Source organism: Pavona decussata, unplaced genomic scaffold (assembly GCF_977016875.1).
Source record: "Pavona decussata unplaced genomic scaffold, jaPavDecu1.1 SCAFFOLD_931, whole genome shotgun sequence".
NCBI classification, from domain to species: domain Eukaryota; kingdom Metazoa; phylum Cnidaria; class Anthozoa; order Scleractinia; family Agariciidae; genus Pavona; species Pavona decussata.
This window is the reverse complement of record NW_028145948.1, coordinates 46,586-65,925: the sequence shown is the minus strand read 5'-3', so window position 1 is coordinate 65,925 and position 19,340 is coordinate 46,586. Positions and strand designations below refer to the sequence as shown.

General features: G+C 37.8%; 1 protein-coding gene and 1 pseudogene across 1 annotated transcript; both read left to right on the top strand.

Moving 5' to 3' along the window:
* The first annotated feature begins 4,245 nt into the window (after window positions 1–4,245).
* LOC146448418 (neuropeptide SIFamide receptor-like) lies at window positions 4,246–5,526 on the top strand (annotated as a pseudogene).
* An 11,947-nt stretch (window positions 5,527–17,473) lies between these two features.
* On the top strand, window positions 17,474–19,340 carry LOC146448417 (G-protein coupled receptor 83-like). The gene has a single exon (XM_085102592.1). It carries the CDS (start codon window positions 17,618–17,620, stop codon window positions 18,632–18,634), a length of 1,017 nt encoding a protein of 338 aa, XP_084958718.1. The 5' UTR covers window positions 17,474–17,617; the 3' UTR covers window positions 18,635–19,340.

Sequence of the window (19,340 nt, the reverse complement as noted above, 5' to 3'; positions counted from 1 at the left end):
TTCTCGTGACCAACAGAAAATACATGAAATTAATGTCCCGTAGTTACTTATGACAAAAATAGTACACTTGATCTATATATTACTAGCCACACTTATTGACTTCTGACATGGTCCGATAGATTGAAAATTCACCTTTAGCTTATTGCACACTAGATTATGGGCCATATACATAAAAAAGCTAGCTTTCTCGTCAAGGGTCTAAATTTCTGTTTACTCTACACGTCCTGAAGCGACGTCTCACCCCAAAACAGACAAAGTGAGTTTGATTAGCTGATTTTCATTTCTTTGCATAAGTTATTCCAAACGTTTTCTTTTCCTGGCGGGAAATGACAATCGAAAATAGCTCGATTGTTTTTAGATGAGTTTTTAAAAATAAGTACTAGTGTGCAGCACACAGCAACGAATCTTGTTAACTTGTTTTATTATCCGACCGATTTCGTGTGAAAACTACACACTTCGTCAGGGATTGAACAAGATAGTTTGGGAAACTTATTTTATACCTAAATTTTACAGTACAAATGACGTTCCACTAGGGTGTGAACAGCAAAAACACCCACAGACATACGTGCAGGATGTTACAAAAATCCTGCCGCTAGGTGTCTAATGTATAATTTTGGGGCTCACGGATTTAACGATAAATCCGTGAGCCCCCAAATTATACATTACACACATTATCATTATTATTATCATCATCATCATCATCATCATCATCATCATCATCATCATCATCATCATCATCATCATCATTATTATTATTATTATTATTGTTATTGTCATTATTATTATTATTACTGTTTTTTTTTTTTTGAAAGTTAATGCCCTAGATGGATTCATTTTCGCTTATCTTAAGATGATCTAGACTTCTCCTCACTGAAAGGGTGGCGCCGGCAGGAACCAAAATAAGATCAAAACAAGAAAGCCATAAAGGTTTAATAACCGGCCTCATTTATGCCCCCTCTACGATACTTACCTTTTTAAGATTTTTTTTTAACATTATCTTCCTTTAGCCCAAGTGGGGTTCGAACAGAGACCTTGAACGCGGGAGAGGCAATATACGCGAGAGGGAACTCCGTTAGTAGATCAGAGGCACGAAGTACCTCCGTTATCGACGAATTTTGTTTTTGTACTGAGTACATGTGAAACTGATTTATACCATACCCTACACGAATCTAGTTCTAGTCATTCTCACATTCAAAAGTCTGGTTTAAATATCTTTCTCGATTTATTTGTTAACATCCTAAACCAGTTGAATATAATAAATATCCATTGAATCATCAAGGTACCGATTCCTCACCTGGCATTTATTTCATAGTCGGTATAAAAAGTTTTTTTAGTGTGTCAATTAAAATTGATTTAACTGTAATCAAATCTGAATAAAGCATAATTTTCCTTAAAATCGAAGGGTAAATAGAATCCATTCACCGGCATTGTTCCCATTGATTGAGGGCGTATCTGCTCTCAAAAGCTAAAATCGACAAAAAGTGTGTCTAAATAGAAGTAGAATTTACTTTGATGCGATTCCGGTCCAAGCTTCAAGGCTTGCCTTTTTAGTCATCTCCTTTGTGTTGGGCAAGAATAACTCCCCCCAAAAATATATTCTTATGAACTGTAAATTAAGGTAATTCAATACCCTGCAGCAATATATAAAGACAATATGCGATAAAGTTAGCGGCCAATAATTTCCTGCCTGAATTTCCAGATTTAAGCCTCAGATTTTTCCGATATCCTTAACTCTGAAGAAAATGTAATTAAACTCATATAAACTGATTAACAATTTGCCCCACAAACGTTTGCTTATGCTCAAGATGCGTCCTCCTACTCGGCTTAATGAAAGCATTCTCAATTGTGTAGGTTATAAACAAGGAAGACAGTAGTTGCTCAAAATGTCTGGTGCATGTCAACAAAAACAGAAGCTCCATTATGATTTTCAATGATCAAAACACTGCCACCCACTTGTTCCCACAATGACATATCACAGCTTCACGAACACTTCCTCGACCACTCTCACCAAAAGAGATTATTAAAGCTATCAAAAACTGACCCGGGAACGAAGCAAATAAGGATTTGCTATAAGGCGTCAAAGACAGCCTGAAGGTACACGCCATCCCCCTCGTTATAGCCTTCAGACTTGCGACTGATCGAAAGCTTCACCTTTATCGCAACACCCCCCCCCCCCCCCCCCTGGTACAAGCGGACGGATAAAGTATAGTAAGTAATTAAATAAGTAAGTAAGCAAGAGGCGAGCAACGCTAAAGGCACCCTAAGATATGGATAACTGGGGATAATTTAACAACGCTGCGACAAACTCACCCTGGACCGGACTACTCCGAATATCTGAGGACAAGGGTGTAATAGTGCTTCTGGTAAGACATGTCAGGGGCTCCCAACGAGAGTTTTCTATGATATATCTGTTCGGAGAAACAAAGGTTGCCTAGAATTTTCGATGGCTCGAGAACAGCTAAAATGTTCGATATTTCCTGCGGTGGCTGTTCCAAGCATCTATGATTTTCGGGTACTTTGCCCTTACTTCGCTTACGATTTTTGAGACACTGGAATTTTCTGGAATTATGAACAGTTTAGAGCTAGCATTTTCTAATAACTTTTAAGGGAAAGAGTAGTTCTCTAAAATTTTCTGCGTCTTTTGTCTAGAGATTTTAGGCAAAGCCGGGAACAAGGGAGAGCTCAACGACGAAAGTCGACAGTTTAGGTAGATCAGCATTGCAGCTTATCATGCTTTTTGATTTATTGGCATCTGTTTCCATGTACAAACGTTGCAAGCAAGTGTTGAGTCTTAATACTATAAAGCTGGGAGGAACAAAAACCTAACGTCTAGCATCCTCACTTCCGCTTCCTCACAAGGGATTGTTAATTAGGGTAGCCTGACCGCAGGTTATGGTGAGGGAAGCGAACTTTACGCCATTTTTAACCCGTCTACCACGGTCAGAAAGAACGACCTTTAAATTCTTATGTGATTTTACAGCGCTTTGTTTTCTGCAGTGGAGGACGTAATAAAAGTCTGTGTTACCACACCATGTGTTATTAAAAATGCTTCAAAAACGTTATAAACATTTGAACCAATGCATTTATTATAAAATGTCTATGGCAAGACCCATCAGTATAGCTATAACTTTCGGATGAGACAAAAAAGTTCCCTTCCAACTTTCGACACGACCAAACTTCCCCTATGATATCCGAACAGATTATTATTTCTTAGGGCAGCTTATTTGCCAAACACGTTTCTAAAGCATACAAAAATCAATTTTAGGCACTTCTGACGTATTTGGGAAGATTTAGTTGTTGGGTGCCCCTGACATGTGCAGTTCCAAAAGGGACAAATTTCTTGCACGCATTTGATGGATCTTGATGTCAACTGGTGATTAAGCTGGCGTTTGTTGCCACACTCTCATTGACAATCGATAATCATCATCAGAAGTTTAAGGAGGATCATGCCGAAATCTAATCGGACTCGATCTTTTGTTGCAAGTCACAGTAAGCTGTCTTATCACATCAGTCACGTGATCGTTTTCCTGTATAAAAGAAAACAAGATTATATTAGGGTTTCTAAGAGTATACGCCGAGTTGGGGTCGGTTTAAAGAGAAAACATAAAACAAAATTGTTTTTCTAACCGAAATGACCGTCCATTGTTCCCTGAAAAGAATTTAAGAAGCAAAAGGTCATTTCTCATTCATCCTTTGATTTTTTTATTACTCCAATTTTGAGGTCGTGGTAAATAGTTCTTCGGAACAACCGCTTTAAAATACCTCGCGCACAGACTGCATCTTAGAAGAGCACTCCACGGCGCATGTACATCACCAAAACATAATACAATAATATTAATTCGTTCTTAAATCAAGTGGAATTATTTTGTTCACACAGGTTCTTATATCAGAGATGACAGACATAACCGAGAATGTCACCTATGTAACTGGAGCAAATGGTAATGGTTCTATTCTTGTGTTTTTGTTTCAACGCTAGAATAATCTGTTTTATTAATATTACAAAGTAAGTATTGTGTGATGTATCAAGAAGTGTGTTGTGGACCTTTTCATCTTTTCAGTTTCTGTTTGTTGGCCGTTTCATTTTTTAATGGTTTGTTTGTTTTCTTTTCAATGTTTTATTTTGACGACCTTACTGAAAATCGTCTTTGATAAGTGTGGCTTCCGCCTTAGATACTAAATTATAGTTATTTTATCTATTTTTTGTAGGGGAGAAACACATCACACACAGTGGCACTATCTCGATCCCTCGGCGTTTCAACAAATTTCATTATTGGCATGACGGCAGCATATGTAGTGATCTTTCTGGTTGCTCTCTTTGGCAATTCCTTTGGTTGGTTTGTAGTATTAAAGAAATCTTCGTCTAAGAGCGCAACAAACCTCTTCATCGCCAACATTGCCGTTGCAGATCTCCTTTTAACTTTTACAGTGATGCCTTATACCATTTTCATCTTTTACCGTGGTTTTGTATGGTTTGGAGGAGCGTTGGGTACCGTCACATGTAAAGCTTTAACCTATGCCATCCCGATTTCCATCGCAGCGACTGTCTTTACGATGATGTTTATTTCATTTGATAGACTTTACGCCATCTTCTATCCATTGAGAGAAAAGTTGTTCCGAAAACCGAAAATTTTGTCAGCAACCATTTGGGTCTTATCTTTTGTTCTGATGATCCCATATGTTTTCTTGTTTCATGTGGTATTTGATCCCATCGCCGACGCGTATACTTGTAAGCAGGTGTGGCCGTGGGCAGATCCAAATGACCCCACTTAGTTACGAGGAAACTTATCGCGTGTTGAAAACCTTCCATATCGTTTGTTTCATCACGCTGTACGTCTTGCCCCTTTGTGTAGCAGGTATCAATTACTCCTTAATTTGTCGTAAATTATGGTTGCGTCAAATTCCAGGAAACGTATCTGATAGCAACCGGGCCAACGCTGAAAAATCTAAGCGCAAGGTGGTGCGTTTGTTGGTGACCGTGTGTGTGTTTTTTGCGCTGTGCTGGTTTCCACTATACGTCAATCACTACTTTTGGTACGTGAGACATGATCAAATACACTTATTACCAAAGGAAGTGGAGGTGATTTTTACTTGGTTATCCCATGCCAACAGTGCCATAAACCCCTGCCTTTATGTCGTACTTAACAGCGAATTTCGCAAGAAGCTTTTCGCTACCCTGGTCTGTTACTCTGATGTGGCACCCAGGCCATTACCACCGCAACCAATCCCGCTTGTTGTCCGAGGGAGGCCACTTCAACTGGAACAGCATAATCGACAGCATTTGGAAGGTCCTGTTATTGGGTAACCCGGTTGACAGTATTTCCCCTAAGCCAAGGGGAGCGGGTGTGATAATAAGAACAATGTGATAAGTATTTTCCTGTGGACGAGGGTCAAATCAAAAGCAGATGTGCAAATACAAACCAGCACAAACTATGTTATATTTATGAAAAATCATGTCTTCAATTGATGTAAACAAAAAAAATTTAGAAATAGAAGTATTTAATTGGTGTAAACGAACCGCACTGATCGTTAACATTCGTACCTTTATCTTTTTTTTTTTTGTTTTTGTTTTTTGTTTTGTTTTTTTAATATCAAAGCAATCACCATTAAACTTCATGACTTCCCCTGTTAAAAAAATTAACTAGCAAAAATGGTGTGGTGTTTGTGCTGTGCTGGTTTCCAGTTTTCGTCAATCACTACTTTTGGTTCTTCCGGCCTGATCAAGTACACCCATTTGTGACGAAAGTCTAGTTGGTTATAACCTGGATAGCCGATGCCAACAGTTCCATTTCCCACTTAGCAGCGAATTTCGTAGAAAACTTTTCGCTACTCTGGTCTTTACACGTCACACTGAGGAAGACACCAGGCCATTACCTCCGCAACCAGTCCCGCTTGCTGTCTGAGGCTAGGGAGGCCACTGCAACTGCAACAGCATAATCGTCAGCACTTGAAGGGTCCTGTTGTTGAGTGACCTGGTTGACAGTTCTTATCCAAAGCAAAGAAATAGAAATATGTTTTAAGTGAATTGTAATTCAAGTATTCGACATTGTTATCAAGCTTGCCAAGCTTCGTGATGGAAACCGTGGAAGGAAATCAACACTTTTTGAGCAACTGTTGACGTCATACTGTATGGTCATGTAGCTAGTTAACCTAATTAGAACTAAACCAATGGGGACGCTTATTTAAAGATAGCATATACATACTGATGATTTCAATCAGTGGTTGGATCAAGCGTTCAAGCAGGCTTGTCGCAAAAGGCAGGGGTATTGGCTTGGCCAGTTACAGATCTGTCTTAGTTTTAAGGTTGTCAGAACTTGCACGCTCGTTAATCATTCGCAGTGTAAGAAAGGAGCGAGTATCCCCGGACCTGTTCAATCAAATGTTCAACCATGATGATTCCGGTTCACTTGTTAGCACTTGTCATAAAAAAGAAAAATTGTGTTGGTTGATCTCTTGAAGCTAAAGTTTTCTTACTTCTTATTCTAAACCAATAAGAGTGCTGCACCAAAATCCAAGAACATGTATTTTAATTGTGTGTTTTATAATAAAGGATCAGTACCACCAAGGATTGCTCTGTCAAAGAATCGCTTTATCAGGTTTTACCTTTCTTAAGTTTTTAAAAAGGTTCTAACTCCTCGTGTAAATTGGGATGACATAGAAAAATTAAAGTTTCGCCCGGTGAAAAAGCGAAATACGCAGGAAACTCACGCGAACGCTTAAATTCTACGTAAGCTAGTTGAAACTGAGCTACCGTGAACAACACCAGTGTGTCAAAACAAGTGCGCATGTCATCATTAAGTTAACCCGAAATACTTATTGCGAGTGGCAATCTTACGTACATAACTGATGTAAGCTAAGTGACAGGATTGATCCGTTGTAGTTAGTATACAATCATATTTTGTCAATAACAAAATAAATCGGAGGTTCTTAATTCTACGGATTTTTGCTTCCCTCCTTGCCCTGTTTCTTTGCTCCGGCACCCGACCTTTGCAGGAAGGTCTAGTTACCAAACGAATTCGAACTTTAAGCACACACGCGATAACTATAGGAACGGACGCTAGAGAGAAAGAAAAATATATATTAAATCAGCATAATAATGCCTCCGCAGGTGCCAGAAAAATCTTTATGCTTTTCTTTGACGTTCTAGGGGAACATGAACACCATCGCGGTTTCTGCTAATTATGTTTCCAGATAATCTGCTACATGGTAACGGAAAAACGCTTTAGGATTATCACAAAATAAACCAGATAATTTATGTGGGTATATATTTTAGCTGACGTTTTCGTTGCCGTTGCCGTCGTGGCTTTGTAAGATCTCTAATCAGTGATCAGACACAACGTCAAGAGGTTATGAAGTCGAAATTAATCGTTGTTGATTTATCCGGCGGCAGCTTCTTAAGTTTCCTGATATCGCTGCTGTTGCCATTTTTAAAAATCCTCCGAGTATCGTAAGTTGTAGTCACAAGTTAGCGTAATTTGCAATAAGCCGAATGGATGCTTCATGGAATTGTAGCAACCTACTCTACGTAAACAACAAATACAGGAAATTAATGTCCCGTACATAGTTACTTAGACAAAATAATAATAAGTCCCACTTATACATGGACTTCTGACATGTTTTGATCATTGAAAATTGAAAATTAAGGTGTACCTTATTACTCACTAGGTTATGACCAATAAGAAACAAGTTCCGTTTCTAATTTGCATATAATCTATATCCCTTTAGTAACTCATATCAACTACACTTTTCGAAACTACACTCACTTATCCACTGCCAAGTTACCAAAGAAACGACGACACGACTGTTGGCTGAGCAGTTGTCTTAAGCTAAAAATCATCCTCTATTGAATCATTGCTAAGTCATCATTTGCCGAAGGTGAGTGTGATTTCCTAGTAGATGAATGTTCTTTCTTGTTGTCAAGGCGTTTTAAATATCTCTAAAGAATTTGCCGTATAAAAGAAATCGAAAATACTACCGGTAATTTAAAAGACAGACATTATAAGGCTCTTGAAGACAATACTGAGTTGTTATGGTTTTAAGTCGTAAGTTTAAACACGGTTTTCCCTCGGTAAGTTTCTGTTGTAAAAAAATAATAATAAATAAAAAGATGGCACAACAGTCGTCTCAGGATTGAACAGCACGTTTCCATGACCGGTATTTATGTTATCAATGACAACTTTGACTATGTAAAAGTTTGGAAAAATTTTTTTTCTATCGTGTCTTGTTCAAAAAATAGAATGCACGTTTCACGCCGATTAATGGACAAAGTTGCTTGATAGCGAAAATTGCTCTGTCATTTTCAAAAGACTGGTACTGCTACCGCGACCAAGAAAAACTCATTGATGTGAGCAAATATACATAGCTTTGTGAAAGTCATCAACAACCGCTTGTTCATCTTTGACACACGAGCAAGTTCAAATTGTTGAAAACCTTGCCATGCCGGGTAGCTTAAACCTTGTGGTATCAGTCAAAGATTAACATAAATTTTATTCAAAGTATCCGTCATAAATTTTGTCAATAGTTAACGGTGCTCTTTCTGAGAATAGGGTCGACGTAAAGGCCCTTTTGCGAAAGACCCGAAAAGCTTTTGGGTAAATAAGAACTTATTTTTTATTGTTTCAACCGATTTAAGCACGAATTATTAGTTAAAACTTGCTCAATGTTGCCTAAAATTATGAATATATCTGACATTTAGCTTAAAAATAACAATTGCCTTTCCGCTCCGGGTTTTATGCACGAAAAACAACTTTCTGTTAACGGGGCATTTGAGAAACAGGCCCCAGTAAAAGAAAATTACATAAATAAGTCGACTTAGGGACCAAAAAATAATAATCCGACAAGGGATAAAAAGTGGAAAAGTGAGAGACTTCAAAATAGCATGTAAATTTCTTCTATACTTTAATCACCTTTTAGCCATTGAATAATTAAAATACTCCGTGATCTTTTAGACTCGTGCGTAAAAAAATTTATGCAAACAATCACCAACGATAGAGTCCAATAACTATTTTTCTTAGCATTCGATGTTTCTTTACGTTTTATTTATAACTGGAAAATAAGAGAAGACACCTAACTTTGCCGTCAATGGTCTGAATTTCAGCTGTTTTTTCTGCGCAAGGTTAATATTCTGAGCTCATCAAGTTGACGTTTAAGGCAAATTAAAGTTTGAAATTAAACAGACGAATGAACAACATAAAGGGTGAAAATGCAAGGAAAGCAACCTGTTTGTTACTGAATTACTAGAATAAATCGACATTTGTTTCAGAAAGAATACTAACAATCCGGGCATTTTCGCCTGATATGGACACTCTGTGTCGCTCCACGGATGAGCACTGCCACGTCACGTGATCAATATAAACCAATCAGACCCGGAGAAAATTTACTGGTGAGCCATATGAGATATTAGTATTCACGCTGTAATTACTATTAAACATGTGTAGCTTCAAAAACCGCTGGTGTATAAAAAACTTTAGCTGCAGATATATGATTAAGTGTGTTTGATTATTAAAGCCAAAAACTTGAACTATATTCGACTTTTCCACAAGTATTTTAATAGTTTGAGTACCTCACTGTATTTGAGACATTTCCAGCGGCGTAACTTAGAAGACCAAACATATCGGAGGTTTTTAATTCTACAAAATTTGCTTTCCTCAATTTCCTAAATAGCCTGTTTTGTTTAGTTTTCAGGGATGGGTGATGAGAAATTCTGAGCCCTTTGGTACCAGGTGTAAATAGACGCTTTTGTTCAGTTTTAAGAACTGTGGAATCAGAAATTCTTAAGCCTTTTAGAATGCTTTTCCGTTCGATTAAGCGCTGTCAGAAGAAAGAGGAACAGATGACGAAACCGGTAATTTCAGTGTCTTGCTCCCCTGGTCTGTGCGTAATAATAATTTTGCACCGAATTTGTCTAAATCGTAACGCCACATTTTAGTTTGGAAGATGTTTAAGCCATGCTTCATGGAATTGTAGCAAGACACTCTACGTTCAGGGAATTAAGCAGCAAATACGGGAAATTAATGTCCCCTAGTTACTTAGAAAAAAAAAAACCACTTAGCTTGATCTTTCTATAATTAGCCACACTAATATGGACTTTTGACACAGTTCGTTCATTGAAAATTCAGGTTTAGTTTATTACACACTAGGTCATGGGCATTATGACCAATAAGAAACAAGTTCCGTTTCTAATTGGCCAATAATCTATATCCCTCTATTAACTCATCTACACCTGTCAACTACACTTTACGAAGCTACACTCACTTATCCACTGCCAAGTTACAAAAAAAGGACGATACGCCTGTTGGCCGAGCAGTTGTCTTTAGCTAGACCGTTGCTTAGTCATCATTTGCCGAAGGTGAGTGTGATTTGCTAAAATGAATGTTCTTTCTTGTTGTCAAGGCGTTTTAAAAAATCGGTAAAGAATTTTGCTGTCCAAAAGAAATCGAAAATACTACCGGTAATTTAAAGACAGACATTATAAAGCTCTTGAAGACAATACTGAGATGTTGTGGGTTTTAGTCGTTAGTTTAAACACGGAAAGCATTTTCTCATCACTTTTTTAATGTTGCTGCGTCCTCAAAAAGTTGGGAAGTTTTTCCTCGGTGAGTTTCTGTTGTAAAGTAAATAAAATAAATAAATAAACAAACAATTGGCACAACAGTCGTCTCAGGATTGAACAGCACGTTTCCTTAACTGGTATTTATGTTATGACAACTTTGGCTATGTAAAAGTTTGCAAAAAACAAATTCTGTAGCGTGTCTTGTTCAAAAAATAGAATGCACGTTTTACACCGATTTATGGACAAAGTTGCTTGATAACGAAAATTGCTCTGGCTTTTGTAAAAGACTGGTACTGCTACCGCGACCAAGAAAATCTCGTTGATGTGAGCAAATGTAAATAGCTTCCCAAAGTCATCAACAAACGCTTGTTCACCTTTGACACACGAGCGAGTTATTATAAAATTGTCTAAAACTTTGCCATGCCGGGTAGCATTAGTCTTGTGGAATCAATCAAAGATTAACTTAAATTTTATTGAAAGTATACAGTAGTTAACTCTCTTTTTGAGAATAGGGTCGGCATAAAGCCCATTTTGCGGAAGACCCGATAACCTATTGGGTGAACAAGTATTTGTTTTATTTGTTTTAACTGATTTAAGCACGAATTTTTAGTTAAAATTTGCGTATATGTTACCTAAAATTATGAATCTAACTAACATTTAGCTTGAAAATAAAAATTGCCTATCCACGTTCGGCGTTTTTTGCACGAAAAACGACTTTCAGTTAACGAGGCATTTGAGAAACGGGCCCTACTAAAAAAGACCCTATAAAATGTTCTAATTCGTTAAGAAAAATAACGCGACAAGGGATAAAAAGGAGGAGAGTGAAAGTCTGCAAAATAGCATGCAAATTTCTTCTAGACTTTAATCACCATTTGCCGATTAAATAAATAAAATATTTTGTCATCTTTTAGACTCGTGCGTAAAAACATTTATGCAAACAGTCACGAAGGATAGAGGTCAATAACTGTTTTTCTTAACGTTCAATGTTTCTTTACGTTTATAACTGGAAAATAAGAGAAGAAACCTAACTTCGCCGTCAATGGTCTCAATTTCAGCTGTTTGCTCTGCGCAAGGTTAATATTCTGAGCTCATCAAGTTGACGTTTAGAGCAAATTAAAGTTTGAAATTAAAAAGACGAATGAACAACATAAAGGGTGAAAATGCTATGAAAGGAACATGTTTGTTAATGAATTGCAAGAATAAATCGACGCTTGTTTAACGACGAGCACTATCAATCCGCGGGTGATCACTGCCACGTCACGTGATCAATATAAACCAATCAGACCTGGAGAAAATTTACTGGTGAGCCACATGAGATATTACATTATTCGCGCTGTAATTAACTATTAAACATGCGAAGCTTAAAAAACACTGATGCATAAAAAAACTTTAGCTGCAAATATATGATTGAGCGTGTTAACGATTCAGTTATAGCCAAAATCTTGAACTATATTCGACTTTTCCTCAAGTATATATTAATAGTTTGAGTACCTCACTGTATTTGAGACATTTCCAGCGGCGTAATTTAGAAGACCAAAGATATCTATCTATGTAGTTTGCTGTTAATTCCATATACGATTATCCTCGCCAAGTGTAAATAATAAAAACATAAACCTATGCTATTACTGGCTGTTTTACTGTCTTCGGGTTCCAAAGTGGAAGCGACTTTGAAGAGTTATTTGTATTTTAAAAGGAAGGGGTTCGTGGTTCTGCGCATGTTCATGAATCAAAATACTTTTTCACCTTTGCTTGTATGAACCAAGCCTGTTTAATTTAATTCGTTGTTTATGAACCATTCGGAAGGGAATAGGTAACTCGGGTGGTAATTTTTTTCATATGTCGTTGTTTCGCATGCAAATAACTGTAAACACCTCAACCGTGGAATAAATCCTACGGGTCAACGCTAAATTCAATATCAGCAATATGAGTACCGTGATCTACTAGCATTTTCTGTGAATTTTGGCCACCAGTCATATTGCTCGGACTAATTATAGAAAGTGATTACTGAAGTACATGCGAGTGGGATTTTTTAAGGCCATAAAGTTGATAAGAAAGAGAAAAAAGCATTTAGATTCATGCACATGCGCTGAAATGTGAACCCCTCCCTTTAAGTTAGTCTGCGTTGCAAGCTATTCCGTGGGTGGTCTAAGGATTCGACCGTGAGTGAAAAAGAAACGAAATACGCAGGAAAAATCTACGCGAACGCTTAAATTCTACGTGAGCTAGTTGAAACTGAGCAACCGTGAACAACACCACCAGTGTGTCAAAACAAGTGCCTATGTCATCATTAATTAAGCCAAGATACTAATTACGAGTAGCAATCTGACGTACACCCCTCGTGTCAGCTAGAGTGACAGGCTTGATATCGGAGGTTTCTAATTCTACAAATTTTTGACTCCCTCAATTTCTCTCCCTATATAATAGATTTCATCTTTGCTCCGGTACCCGATTTTGAAAGAAGCTCTGAACGCCGGTTACTCAGACACGAAGGTAATGACAATGGACGCCAAAACCAAAGCAAAAGAAAAGATTAAATGAACATAGCAGTGGCTCTGCACGTAGGTTAAAAATTTTAGTCCATTTCTAGTTGACGTCCTCGGCAGATTAAAACAATGTAAAATGATCAAATTAAAAGTTCTTACAAGAACATGAACTCCAACGCGGTTTCTACTAATTATGTTCCCACATAATTCAGCTACATGGTACAAGAAGAACGGTTTGGAATCATCACACAATAGACCAGAGAATGTGGGTATGTATTTCTAGGTAACGCACAGGCTGCAGCTCAGAAGAGCACTCCACGTGGCATGTACATCATCAAAACTAACAACCCGCCAGGCAAGTACGGCATTGAGTACAGTGTGACCGGCGCGAACAACATTTACAAATGTCATGGCACCAGACTGTAATCTGTTATCTCACATTTATTCAACCATCTTGCCCTTTTAAACGTGTCAGGCTGAATTAAGATTTATACTGGACACGCAAATGCACGCCAGAGAAAACTCCGTTGTTTAGAGGAACAAGGTATCTTATTGAAAATTTTTTATGTTAAACTGATTGATGCCGTTTCGTGCATAAATACAATTTCTAGTTATCCTCACATTCAAACGTCTTGTGGAAATGTGACAATGCTAAATATTAAAATATAATCAGTAATATCCATTAAAGCTTCAAGGTATCAATTTCGGTATACTATCGAGGTGTTTCTTGTGCGTTAATCGAAGTTTCCTTAACTGTAATCAAATCTGAATATGAAGCATAATTTTCCTTAAAATTGTAGACAGCAATAGAATGTAAATACAATCAATTCACCAGCATTGTTCCCATTGATTGAGGGTGTATCTGCTCTCAAAAGCTAAAATCGATAAAAAGTTTGTCAAAGTAAAAGCAGATTTTACTTTGAATCGATTCCGGTCAAAACGTCTAAGCCTTGTCTTAAATAAGACTAGCTTCTCCTTTGTGTTGGGCTAGCACAATTCCCCAAAAAATCTGTTGTTATTTACTATCAATTAAGATAAGTCAATATCCTGTAGGCACTATAACGACAACATCCGATACTTAGTGGCCAATAATTTCCTGCGCGAATTTCCAGATTTAAGCCTCAGATTTTTCCGATGTCTTTAACTCATAAACTGATTAAAAGTTTACCCCACTAAAGTTTGCACAAGACGCGGCCACGACTTAATGAAAGTATTGTCAATTGTATAGGTTATTGAAGTAAAAACAAGGAAGACAAATAGTTTCCCAAAATGTCTGGTGCATATCAACACAAATAATAGAAGCTTCATTATGATTTTCGATGATCAAAATTATAATAAGAAAAACACACCTACCAACATGTTCCGACAATGACATATCAAAGCTTCGCGAAAACACTTCCTCGACGACTCTCACCAAACGAGATTATTAAAGCTATCAAAAACTGACCCGGGAACGAAACAAATTAGGAACTGTTGTAGGTAAGACTCTTCTCCTTAAGTAGTAGATGTGATATTTAGACATATAAAGCGAGCATCGCTAAACGCAACATCCTACGATTCCGATAACTGGAGACATGTACAATTTACCAACGCTGCAACGAACTCACCCTGCACCAGACATTCTCCGAATATCTAAAGAGACAAGGGTGGCTTTTAAGTAAAAGCGCTTTTCGTACGATATGTGCAGTTCCAAAAGGGCAATTTTCTGCATTTGATGGCCGTTGTTAACTAAACCCAATGGCCAGTTCATCATTGTTGATATCTTCATGTTCCACATAATTATTATCATTATCATCATCATGCCATCGGACGCTCAAAGAGAGTCATGCCGAAATCTAATCGTGACTCAATCACCGTCACAAGTAGTTACAACGCCTGGCTTAAGGCTTTGACGAGAGAAACAGCTTATTCGAGTGAAGGTGAATCAAAAGTGGGCCGATAGAAAGTTTTTATTATCCTTAACACTTTTAAGCACAATAAGCTGCCTTATGACATTAGTCACGTGATCGTTTTCCTGTATAAAAAAAGAGTATATTAGCGTATATAAGAGTAAACGCCGAGTTGGAGTTGTTTTTTAGAGAAAACATAAAACAAAACTGTTTTTCCAATGCAGATTAAACATAACCAAAATGACAGTCCACTGCTCGCTTAAAAGAATTTAGGAAGTAAAAGGTTATTTCTCAGTCCAAAATTCATGTTTTGATTGTTTATTACTCCAATTTTGAGGCCGTGGAAAAGAGTTCTTCTGAACGACCGCTTGAAAATACCTTTCAGACAGACTGCATCTTAGAAGAGCACTTCATCTTAGAAGAGCATGTGCATGTACATCAACAAAACAAGCAACAAACCAGGCGACTACGGCACTGAGTACAGTGTGACACTCGAACAACATTTGGAAATGTCATGACACCATACCGTAATCTGTAACCTCACATTTATTCAACCATTTTGCCGTTTAAAACGTGTCAGGCTGAATTAAGATTTATACTAGACACACAAATGCATCCCAGAGGAAACTCCGTTTGTTTAGAGGTACGAGGTACCTTACTGAAGAATTCTGCTTATATCAGACTGATTGTTGCCGTTCCGTGCATGAATACAACTTCTAGTAATTCTCACATTCAAACGCCTGGTGGAAATGTTACTATCTCAAATATTGAAAAATAATCAGAAATATCCATTGAATCATCAAGGTATTGATTCCTCACCTGGCATTTCTTTCAGAGTCTGTATAAAGGTTTTTCTGTTGCGTTAATCAAAGTTTCTTTTACTGTATTCAAATCTGGATATGAAGCATAATTTTCCTTATTAAAATTATAGATATAAATAGAATGTAAATAGAATCAATTCACCGGCATTGTCCCTGTTGATTGAGGGCGTATCTGCTCTCAAAAGCTGAAATCGATAAAAGTTTGTCAAAGTAAAAGTAGATTTCACTTTGAATCGATTCCGGTCAAAACGTCTAAACCTTGTCTTAAATAAGTCCTCTCCTTTGTGTTGGGCAAGCACAATTCCCCAATCAGTATCTGTTGTTATTTACCATCAATTTAGATAAGTCAATATTCTGTGGGCACTATAAAGGCAACATCCGATTCTTAGTGGGCAATAATTTCCCGCGCGAATTTCCAGATTTAAGCCTCAGATTTTTCCGATGTCATTAATTCATAAACTGATTAAAATTTTACCCAAGATGCGTCTTCGCCTTAATGAAAGCATGCCCAATTGTATACGGTATTGACGTATAAACAAGGAAGACAAATAGTTTCCCAAAATGTCTGGTGCATGTCAAGATAAACAGAAGCTCCATTGTCACTTTTTAATGAAGAAAAATCGTATCCACATGTTCCCACAATGACACACGACAGCTTCGCGAAAACTTCCTCGACCACTCTCACCAAAAGAGATTATTAAAGCTATCAAACACCGACCCGGGAACGAAGCAAATAAGGATCTGCTGTAGGTAAGACTCTGCTCCTTAAGTAGACGATGTGATATTTAGACATAAGAAGCGAGCATCGCTAAAGGTAACAACCTAAGATTTCGATAACTGGAGACATGTACAATTTACCAACGCTGTCGAACTCACCCTGGACCGGACATTCTCCGAATATCTGAAGACAACTGAGGATGGTTTCAAAGTAATAGCGCTTTTCGTAAGGTATGTGCAGTTCCAAAAAAGACAATTTTCTGCATTTGGTGGTCGTTATTAACTAAACCCAATGGCCAGCTCATCATTGTTGATATCCTCATGTTCCACATCATTAATCATTATCACCATCATGATAATTATCAGACGCTCAAAGAGAATCATGCCGAAATGAAATCGTGACACGATCGCCTTTCAAGTAGTTACAAGGACTGGCTTAATTCTTTGTCAAGAGAAATGGCTTATTCGAGTGACAGTGAATCGAAATTGGGCCGATAGACATAAGTCACGTGATCGGTTTCCTGTAAGAAAAGAAGAGTATATTAAGGAATATAAGAGTATACGCCGAGTTGGCGTCTTAGTTTTAAGAAAAAACATAAAACAAAACCGTTTTCTAATGCAGATTAAACATAACCGAAGTGATCGTCTATTGCTCCCTGAAAAGAGTTCAGGAAATAAAAGGGCGGCATTGCTTAGTTATCCTTTGATTGTTTATTATTCCAATTCTTTTGTTGACTCAGGTTCTTATATCAGAGATGACAGACCCTCTTTACATAACCGAGAATGTCACCTATGTAACTGGAGCAAATGGTAATGGTTCTATTCTTGTGATTTTGTTTCAACACTAGAATAATCTGTTTTATTAATATTACAAAGTAAGTACTGAGTAATGTATCAAGAAGTGTGTTGTGCACTTTTTTATCTTTTTAGTTTCTGTTTGTTGGCCGTTTTATTTTTTTATGATTTGTTTGTTTTTGTTTTTTTTTTTTTGCAATGTTTTATTTTAAGGACTTTACTGAAAATCGTCTGTGATAAGCGTGGCTTCTGCTTTAGATACTAAATTATAGTTATTTTATCGATTTTTTGTTAGGGAGAAACAAAACGCACACTGTCGCACCATCGAAATCCGGCGGCATTTCCACAAATTTCATTATTGGTATGACAGCAGCTTACGCGGTGATCTTTCTCGTTGCCCTCTTTGGCAATTCCTTCGGTTTGTTTGTGGCTTTAAAGAAATCTTCGTCTAAGAGTACAACAAACCTCGTCATCGCCAACATGGCCGTTGCAGATCTCCTTTTAACTTTCACAATGATGCCATTATCTGTGGTCCTCTTTTACCGTGGTAATCTATGGTTTGGAGGAACGTTGGGTACCGTCACATGTAAAGCCTTGATCTTTGTCATCCCGATTTCCATTTCAGCGAGTGTCTTTACGTTGACGTTTATTTCATTTGATAGGATGTACGCTATCTTCTATCCTTTGAAAGAGAAAATCTTCCAAAAACCGAAATTTCTGTCGGCAATCATTTGGATCTTATCTATTGTGTTAATGATCCCATATGTCTCGCTTCAAGTGGAATATGATCCTAACTCCGACGTATATTATTGTGTGCTGGTACCTGATTGGCCATGGGCAGCTCACAACGACCTTACTTCTGAGGAAACATCTCGCAAGACGAAAATCTTCCACATTGTTGTTTTCATCACACTGTACGCCTTGCCCCTTTTTCTAACAGGTACAAATTACTCCTTAATCTCTCGTAAATTGTGGCTACGTAAAATACCAGGAAACGTGGCAGATAGCAACCGGGACAGGGCAGCAAAATCTAAACGCAAGGTGGTGCGCTTGTTGGTGACCGTATGCGTGGTGTTTGCACTGTGCTGGTTTCCAGTCTATGTCAATCACTACTTTTGGTACGTGCGGCCTGATCAATTGCACTTATTACCGATGGAAGTTCAGGTGATTTTTCTCTGGTTAGCCCATGCCAACAGTGCCGTCAACCCCTGCCTTTATCTTGTACTTAACAACGACTTTCGCAAAACGTTTTTCGCTACTCTGGTCTGTCTCCCTGAGGTCAAGTCCAGGCCATTAGAGCCACAACCAGTCCCGCTTGTCCTCCGAAGGAAGCCTCGACAGCACAATCGTCAACTCGTGGAAGGTCCTCTCTGTGGATGATCGCTATCACGTTCAACTTGAGTGAGGTGTCAGACAGGGCGATCCTCTTTCTCCCTATCTTTTCATTGTAACTGTGGAAACGTTAGCTATTGCCATTCGTCAAAATCTAGCTATAAAGGGTGTTATTATTGGGAAAGAAGAGACAAAACTGTTACAATATGCAGATGACACAACAGCAGTATTCGCTGACACTAACTCAGCCACGGTTCTTTTTCAACTGCTGGATTTATTCAAAAATATCTCAGGACTAAAGATCAATAGCACAAAAACCGAGGGTATGTGGATTGGCTCTTCTAAAAAAGTAAAGCAAAACCGTTAGGCATTAAATGGCCCAATGAGCCGATAAAAGCCCTGGGGGTGTATTTCAAATATGATCCAAAATTACTTAAAGAAAAGAATTTTATTGATCGATTGGATGGCATTAAAAAACGTATTAACATTTGGTCCTCAAGAGGTTTATCTGTCTATGGTAAGGTGACAATAATCAAATCCTTCCTTATTCCAAAGTTTGTTTATGTGTGCTCGGTACTGCCTACACCTAACGAATTAGTGAAACAATTGAATCAACTGCTATTTAAATTCCTTTGGAATAGCACTGATAAGGTAACACGTGTTTCGGCAATAAATGAATACGAAGAAAGTGGATTACTGAAAATGATAAATTTAGATTGTGTGATAGAGTCCTTAAGGCTGGCATGGCTAAAGT